We start from the raw sequence: 8,725 nt of genomic DNA, 5'->3' as shown, positions 1-8,725 counted from the left end.
TAATTTAGGAAATACGTAATCGGCGAATACAATCCGTGTAACTTGGCATCATATAACGACGTATGCTATATTAATTAAATCTTTTAATCTCAATCAGTACAATTCACTTTCAAAATTCAAGTGTATATACTAAACTAGAAAAACCTAAACTCAATAAAGAAAATTGCTTAGATTGAAGAAAAGTTCTAAGTAGCTTACTACATTCCTCTAAACTATGCTAAATACCTAAACAATCAATTTTCTAATATTCTAATTGAAATCCTACAAACAAAATATCATCCTTTTGTTTACTTCCTCTTGAAAACTGCGATACAAAAGTGTTGTATTATTTATCTGAAATTACAATAGAATAAAATTAAAATAAGATATATTTTAAGAATATCTACAAATAAAAATAAATAATTGATACAAATACAAATAAGATACTAATTTTCCAGTAGTTTTGATGATAGTGTTGATGACCGCCAGAAGAATACCAATCAAAACTTTCACAACAATATTGAAAAAAAAAAACAGGATAATACTGTATAAGCACCGACAGGCATTACGAACACGAAGCGCGAGCGTCAGCGGTTGTGCCTTATGTGCAAAACGCGAAGCGATGCAAGGCGGCAAGCCAACGCGGCCGTAAGGCCGCGCGTGGCGCGCTAGTTGAAAATTGTTCTTATTGATAACCTCAAATTGGAAATATATAGTATCCTTTTGTGCGGATGTGTAGAAACGTAGGGGAAGCAATTCTGTGTTCGATTTACACAGATATTTCGTATCACTATTTTAATTAAAAAATTTCAATTCTGACTTTGAGATGAAAAATTCTCGCGCTAATTGGATAAAATATGCGAAATTGGCATGAAAAAAAAAAAAAAAATGAATATTCGGAGTTTTCATCGAAATTAAAAAATATGCTCGCTATTCCTGATATTTTTAATAAAAAAAGGGGAGCCCAAAAAGATATGCAAAAAGTCAAGTTATTAAATTTCCAGTGTAGAAATGAACTAATAAGTAGTAATACAGGAGCCCTTCATGATAAAGGGAAACGAGCAGCGAAGGCAACAGCAAAAAAAAGGCAGAAAGAAAGGGTAGTAAAAGGGTGAAAGAGAGAGGGAAGGAGAACAAACGCTGCTCCATGTCTTCCGGACTTACCGCCAAGGGTGTGAGTCTCGTGTAGCGGCTACTGTGCAAAATAAATGGCGCACCGAGTGTTGGGTATTAGTCCTCTACGGCTTACTCGCTCGTGACCTTCCCTTCCGACTAGTTGTTTTCTCTCTCTCTCTCTCTCTCTCTCTCTCTCTCTCTCTCTCTCTCTCTCTCTCTCTCTCTCGAGCTTTTGTCCTCGCCTAAATTGTTTCGGATTTGGTAAAGTTGTAGCGCACAAGGTCAACGCGTTGTTCCGAAGCATCTAGCATAAAAGCTTATATTACACCCATCAAGCATTCGCATCGATTGCTTTATTTTCCCTCGAATACTCGGCAAAACAAAGGTGTGCGTATTTCTGCTTTTTTCGTCGCTTAGATATTAAGGAGGCAACCAGGACCATAAATTACTTCTCTCGTCTCTTATCAGTTTCAAAGTCTCGGCGAATCGCCTCGATCTCCTTTCTATGCTTCTCTGCCTCTCTACTGTTTGTGGAAAAGCAGGGATAATACCCGGCGCAAATATTTAAGATCCTTGTCGCCCGGTATTTTCTCTTTCGCCGACGAGCTCGCGTTCGGCTGTTTGAGCGAGGCTCTGCGATGTTGCGCCGGCTTGTAATCTCCTAAGTACCGTTTGCCGACCTAACTGGGATGAGAACGACGAGGCAGATTTTTCGACGCTATTCATTATCCCAGCCAAGGACATTTATCTGGAGTCGCGTTACGCTGGTAGCATCGATCGATCATCCGACATGTTCGCTCCGCTTCTCGCTGCTCCTTCGCTTCGCGCAGATGCTTTGGTTTTGAGAAATTTCGTTTATTAATTGTCCCTGACGTCGTATCTCGTTTTAATGTTGGTTTGAGATAGAAGAGTTGGCTTGCTTTTTATTGAATAATAATGGTGTGCGAAAAACAAGAGAATAGGAGAGCTTGAAGTGTTAAAAAAGTAAATAAAGAAAAGATATTTTAGGTGTGAGTGAAAAGTAAGAAGTAGTGCAGTAAGAGAAGAAAGAAAATATCAAAGAATCATACTAACTTGGCGACCGCTTTCGTACAATTCTGCTGGTATCGTGGTTACTTTTCCTGTAGCAATATTGTTCATCAGCTGATCGTCGGTATCTTCTTGGCAGTCACAATCTGGCAACGCTCCTTTGCGGTCTTCCCCACCGTCACTCTGATTTGGCATTCCTGTCGCTAACTGTGAATAATAATGGTGAAATCACTATGCAAATTAATCAGCTATGATTTTGTTTTCCAGGTCTCAAGAAATTATTACTGCAAAATTCAAAATCACACTATACATGAAATTGGACGGCTTTATAAGCGAACTTCAACAGTGAATCGCGTAAAAAGTATCGAATTTAGCAAGCAGCTACTCAAACCCGAGAACATAAACTTAATTTTTCGTTCTAACATAAACAAACCACGGAACATCTCGATCTAGAAGCCGATGCATGTTTACCTCTTGCCAGTAGCTGAGCAGCGCTTTTTGCATGCTAATCAAAGAGTTCTCGCCATGGTGTCCGATGCCCTCGAACAGCCGGGCGATCAAAAAGCGGGCACGTCGTTGCCCTGGCACCGAGCTGACGCTGGCCATGAGCGGCTCGTCGTAGTCGTCGCTGTTGTCCGTTGATTCATGGCCGAGGCGATGCTTCAACGACGGTTTTGCTTTTGGAATCTGCGCGCGGATGCATTATTCAGATTGTCGCATACATTTTCATAGTGCGAGCTTGTATGGTTTTTTTGTCGATGATTTGTATAAGGGTCGACTGCCAGTGGGAGGGGTGAACATTGAGAGGAAGTGGGTTGCGCGTGCTGGCCGAGTAAAAAGTGCTTGATTACATTGTGCAGCGTTATATTGTAATTGTGTACGTTATGAGATGGATCGGATTTTGTAGAGTGGTCTTCAATACCTGTCCCTTTTGGACTGCCAGTTTTAATGTAATGCGTAATTTGGTACGAGATTGCGCGAGTTTCTATGAAAAAAAAGTACTTGTTAATCATGAGATCGATTTACTTGATAATCCAGCGTCCAATTTTTTTCAACTCCCAGCGGAACCAGACCCAATCGATATCCCATCTCGGACCGTCCTTGAATAGGTCGTTGGATCAGACTGGCCTCTTCGTGCTCGGACATTAGCTTCTCCGCGTACTGCCGCCACACTGATCGATGATGATACTCGCAAGCCTCGCCCTTTCTATTCACCACGAACAGCCTGTAGCTACTTCTCGCAGCGTCGTTTTTCTTTTTTCCACAGCCACAAACCTCGGTATTCGTTGAAGTTGGGCTGATCTGAAAGTCGATGTCGTCGCGTCTTACCGACAGGTAAGTCGCATTGTCGCAAAATGTCATGAGTAACCGCTGGTCGCGGTCCTTTGAAGATGGAGGATTTGTCATTGACGAATCGCCGATTAGATGGAAAGTTGTCTTGGAGGTGGGATTGTCATTATCACAGTCACAGGGACTGTTGCGGATTACCGATACTACCTCTTCGGTGAGCTGTAGAGAAAATAAGAGAAACTTTTAAAACAACATTCTATTTTATTACTGATATATACATCAGATTCATTTTGCACAATTTATTCTGCTCAGCCGACTGTGGTAGTCGGAATTTCAAATTCAAATTAATACGCAAGAATATCGTAATAAGAGGGTATACTGCTTTCGGACTTACATCAATCCGGACTCGATCCTCGTTGCAAGTAAATCTACATATGCCTCTTGGCTCCAGTTCCATTTGCAAGCCGCCGCACATGGACAAACAGCATAGGTTTCCAAAATCATGAGATACCGTAGCGTAATTTGGATGCTCCACACGACTTGAAACTAATACCGATACGAAACCATCAGGCTGCTTATCGGCTCCAAAGTATAGCGCAAGCTCATTTGGACTCCAGTCACAGTGTACTAGATTGTCTTCAAAGCTGCAGCTGCTACGGATTCGTGTACCGTCTGCAACGAATTGAATTATTGAAAAGAAAATCAGTCGATCGGCAGTACTTTGTCCTAATTCGGAGAGACAGACCTAAATGAATTTTAACATTCTTAGTTGCAGTAGTAGTGAGTAAAGTATAATGAGCTATTATATTTAATGCTTAAAAGATCCTTATCTATTTTTAATAAGAATTCGAATACATCGCAACTATTTAAAATCAATATTACAGACAACCAAGTCATGTTTCAGCGACAAAATTTTTACTAAATTTCGATTAATATTCTAAGGTATCCTTTTTTTTAACACGCAACGCAATTTTGGCCCAAACACATACACGTCTCAGTAGCTTACCAGGAAAGCAGACGATAAGTTCGGCATCGGCGTTAAACAGTGCATCGGTACCGTCAGCCCTCCGCGCGAATTTCTCTTCCGGACTGTATTCCTCGGCGACGCTTGCGCGCAATCGATCGAGCTCGCGCTGGCCGCGGCCCTCGAGTACCTCGTAACGCCGGCCGTCGAGCTCGAGCGCGATGTACCGTAGCGGCGTTGGGCAAACCGTCTCCGATGACGACTGTTAATCAAGCGAATGGAGAGAAGTCGTAGCGGTGCGCAATCGCGCGGATAATGTTCGCGTGATTGTTACATCATAGGAAGCATATTATGGCTGGTTTAGTTTGTCTTCGTATTCAAGTTATGAGATTCTATTTCTATACGTCTGTTTATTCGCATTGAGTAGTCCGAAGGTGTTTGAACGTGCATGTAATAAATACCTCACAGATGACGTGAGCGGTTCGTCGGGAAATCATTTCCGGCAAACTTTCATCGCTCATCTCGCTTTCCGATGGCCAATCGCTGTCGGCTTCAATGAAACTTTATATCTGTTGGTTAGGAATAACGACTCGAGTTTGTGGAGCCACCTACCTTCCTCGAAATTCACTACGGTAATTACAGTCCCGTTGGGCCGTAAAACAATGATCGAGCCGTCGTAGAAAAATTTTACGATGTCGCCGTTGTGCAAGTACTTTCGGTACTTCTCGTCTTTTATATTCTCACGTCTAGGTCCCATCGATGTGTAATATTGAAGGATATAAAATGGATGATCCGCTGCTTGATGTTCCATCGGTTGGATTATTAGTCCAGATGGCCAGGAAATTTGAATTTCGTAAAGCAACTCGTTGGGCTTCGGAGCGGCTGTATTGAAGTTCAGTTAACTTTATTATCAAGCTTTCGATTAATTCATACTTTCTTCTCACCTCGTAGCAACCTCGAAAACGCAACGGTGATCTCGCTGCTCGTCAGTACGTGAAACAAGCTTCTCGCTTCCTCCCCCTCGACCTCGTGATACTTGAGGTCCCAGCCTCCTCTGCGTTCGGGTATCGTCACGCTTATGCTGGTGGTGCTCGGCATTTTGCCCACTCCCAGATGCCAGCTCTCGCGCGCAAGACGTAAGCGCGTGCCGTCAGCTCGCGACACCCAGCTCCTGCAGAGATTGGAAACCTGAACTCGTCGTCGACGCGACTCCTCGCCCAGATCGTAGCCAATAAAGTCAAAAGCCGCCGTCGGGGCCTTGGATACGCGACTACTGGAATCCGAGTAGGAGGCCGAGAGTCGTCGCAGTCGACTTGCTCGGTCGGATCGTCTTACACCGAGCTTGATTTTCAACTCTGAGCTCGAGAGGGATGACGATACCGAGGAGGCTGTAGTGCGAGCGTTTTTCTTCTTGTTCGAGGAAGGCTTTGCTGGGTAGGGAAGTGATTTTTCAGCTTCTAGAAACGCATTTTTTATATCGCCGTGGTAATAAAGCTATTATTTAAGAGACGAGATACTAACTATCCCTCTTGGCATCTTCGTTTTTCCCCATCGTTTTCTCACTCTCAGCTTCAGCATTGCTGCTGTCCAGCTGTTCCCTGAGTTCGTGCAAAACGCAAGCTTTTAACGATCCTGGCAGCAGGAAATCCTCGTCCCTGAAAATCGCTCGAGTTTCTTTGTCGCCTTCACCAAGAATTTGTTTGCGACATCGTTCGTTCAGTCTGGAGGTCTCGGATCGCCTTTGGCGCCGCTTTTCCAACCAGTCGCTCTCTTCCTCGAGGATGAATTCGCTGAAGTCGCGCAGACAGACAGGCGTTCGCAGGGCACAAGTGACATCGCGTATGATAGTTTCGCCCGGACATCTCGACTATGCCGGGAGAAGAAGATGTAACTTGTTGAATTTTTCTGCAATGTGCTGATTCCTTTTGGATATTTTTTTAGCGCTCAAATTTGAAAATATAAAATTTTGGAGCGAGAAGTGTATTTGTTACGGATCGACTTTCTATTGAGCGCAAAGGTACTGAGCAAACGTTTGCTGTCTTTTGCAAAAAAATAGGTGTATGAAACGGTCGTTTCGTGAATGGCATATAAATTGGAAAGCGCACTCGGCATGGGTCAGAGGTGAGACATTTTTTGTCGTTCTTCGCCGACTTCATGCATGGACGCGCAAATCGATACTGTAATTCCGAATGTCCCGTTTATTTTGCTCGAAAATAAAATTACTATTCTTACTAACCCACTTTCGAATTCTATCACGCGCGAGAGAGTAGTTCTTTCGAAGCTCTTCCCGGTCACCTGCAGTGGTTTTTGAAAAATAAATTCGCGCACTTTACTCTCCGGCGGCACGAAGCCAGAAACTCCGAAGGTATATATTATCAGTGCACGTAGCTAGGAAACAAGCAAAATCCATTAGCTACACTGATAAACAAAGCCATCGTGCGGCCCGCCCTTTGATTCGCGGAAGGCAATCGCCGCTCCCTCATTGACAACCAACACAAAACTCAGCTCCGATGGTCGCGGCCAAATGAAATTATTCCAATCAGGCAGAAAGACATACGGTTCGAAAGCCAACGCGACCATACACATAGAACAGCGCGAGAGAGCCTTCTGCGCACTCACCTCGTCGCCGAAGAGCAGCAATATCGAATCGGTCGGCGTGAAGTGCCTGGCTTCGGCAACCAGATCTCCGTCGGCGTACTCCTGAAAGCAATCCCGAACTATTTGTAGAAACGTGGAGGGCGCAAGTAGCTCGGCGTCCTCGAACTCCTCGAGTGCCATCGGACATTGCAGCTGCCCATCCAGAGCCACGACCGTCGCGTCTATAAGTCCAAAGAGGCCGGAGCAGCGCTCGAAGGATCGGAGGATACGACTGGGGTGGTCGCAGGCGCCGCTGATGTCCTTCATGGATGGTGACAAGTTTAATGAGGAAACTCTTGGCGGGACTTCTGACGTATTTTCGAGCTGCTGCTGCTGATCAGAAGAGGACCCGATGCTCTGCGGCTTCTCGTGTGGTCGCTGTTTGGTTTCAAAAGTACCCGAGGCTGGTCCGATGATGGTCGAAGCGGGACAGCGACAACCGAGGCTTCCAAAAACTGAAATGTTTATCGAATATCGCTTGACGAATTTTGTTCGAAAAGAAGCAAATAGCTTTGATATTTTCGAGAAGCCAGGAGATATTTTAACAGGGTGTTTTTCCAAATAAAACGCTTGCGAATTCGCAGAACTACACAATTTTTTCAATGTAATGGTATTTTCAGGCTTACCTCTGTTTTTACTTGCTCTAGCCAAACTCGGAGTTTTTTCACATTCTGTTTCGTATATAAATTCCGAGAAATCGTTGAAAACAATATTGCGTTGCTGCAATTCAGGATCTCGGCTCGCCTCTGAATTGAAATCGTCCAAAACATGATTTGCAATCTCCCGAGATCCCCGGGTCTCCGGGCTTCTAGAATTATTCTCGGGCAAATTGGTAACTCTATCATTCGTAATTCTATCCATTACATGCGCTCCATTCTTTCGGGCGCCAAACCCTTCGTCACTCGGGCGGTTTGTAGTTTCTCGCGAATCAGTTTCAATCTTCGGTTGGCTAACTTTGCGCCTGTTCCTTGGAATTGCGAAAAGTTTTTTCTTCGCTTCGCGTTTTGATAAACTAATTTCCGACTTAGCGCAACTAGAATAATGAGATTCTAACATGCTTTTGAAGCCAAGCAGATTGAGCAGGTGCTTCGCTCTGGATTCGTCGATGCCTTGTTTTTCACTGCACTGAAAAATTCTCGGCAAATGCATTGCGCAGTGCTCCATCTGAAATTTAAGTTAATAATCGAATTCACGCAAAAAATTTTTCTCATCTCGCAAGTCGAGTTCGCGCGAACATCGTCTCGGGCGGGAATCAGCCCGCAGAAAGCACCGCTATCACATCCTTAATTAACTCGGAAAAACAGCAATTTTCCGTCACCTCTACAAGCCCGGCTCGAGTCTTCCTCCAAGCTTCAGCAATCCTCGGCTCCTCTTGCGGCAGGCTCACTTGGAAACTCGGCAACTTCCATCCGGGCTCTTCGCTCCTCGTCGCAGCTTTCGGGGTTGTCGAAGCAGACCCGCGATGTTCCTCCTCGTCGTTAGCGCGACACGCATTTAACCGCAGCGAGTCCCCATGAAGAATTAATTCGGGCTCGGGGCTGGGGCTTCGCAACGACGAGTCGTTCGCCCGCGAGACGAGCTCGTATTTCAAATTCAATAGGCGAAGTTTCTCTGTAAGACGCGCGAAAGCCGACGAGTTCACTTTGCTTAACGAAGTCGCGGTGGTGGTGGCTGCTGCTGCTGCTTCTGGCAGTGTTGAGGGCTCCTGTC

At 44.7% G+C, this 8,725-nt stretch overlaps 1 protein-coding gene across 2 annotated transcripts; it reads right to left on the bottom strand.

Moving 5' to 3' along the window:
• Window positions 1–1,428: 1,428 nt before the first annotated feature.
• On the bottom strand, window positions 1,429–7,187 carry LOC103315564. 2 transcript variants are annotated; one of them, XM_031924538.2, is made up of 11 exons: window positions 6,998–7,187; window positions 5,900–6,245; window positions 5,323–5,835; window positions 4,991–5,260; window positions 4,840–4,928; window positions 4,421–4,640; window positions 3,809–4,086; window positions 3,151–3,633; window positions 2,596–2,811; window positions 2,170–2,331; window positions 1,429–1,928 (listed from the first exon to the last, which is right to left on the bottom strand). In XM_031924538.2, the coding sequence occupies exons 1-11, from the start codon at window positions 7,154–7,156 to the stop codon at window positions 1,821–1,823; spliced, it is 2,844 nt and encodes a 947-aa protein (XP_031780398.1). In that variant the 5' UTR covers window positions 7,157–7,187; the 3' UTR covers window positions 1,429–1,820. The 2 variants fall into 2 exon arrangements, with proteins under 2 accessions (XP_031780398.1, XP_031780399.1); XM_031924539.2 differs by having other exon boundaries at window positions 5,323–5,808.
• Window positions 7,188–8,725: the final 1,538 nt, after the last annotated feature.

The sequence above is a fragment of the Nasonia vitripennis genome, chromosome 2 (assembly GCF_009193385.2).
Source record: "Nasonia vitripennis strain AsymCx chromosome 2, Nvit_psr_1.1, whole genome shotgun sequence".
In the NCBI taxonomy this organism is placed as follows: Eukaryota; Metazoa; Arthropoda; class Insecta; order Hymenoptera; family Pteromalidae; genus Nasonia; species Nasonia vitripennis.
This window is presented reverse-complemented; position numbering and strand designations above follow the sequence as displayed.

What these genes read in the sequence shown, in the direction of transcription:
- LOC103315564 (XM_031924538.2), bottom strand. Translation starts at nt 7,156, where the DNA reads ATGGCACTCGAGGAGTTCGAGGACGCCGAGCTACTTGCGCCCTCCACG. An exon ending in TGCTGCTCTTCGGCGACGAG is followed by an intron (nt 6,246 to 6,997) that starts GTGAGTGCGCAG and finishes CTCCCGGCATAG; the next exon opens with TCGAGATGTCCGGGCGAAAC. An exon ending in CCGCTCACGTCATCTGTGAG is followed by an intron (nt 4,641 to 4,839) that starts GTATTTATTACA and finishes CTTGATTAACAG; the next exon opens with TCGTCATCGGAGACGGTTTG.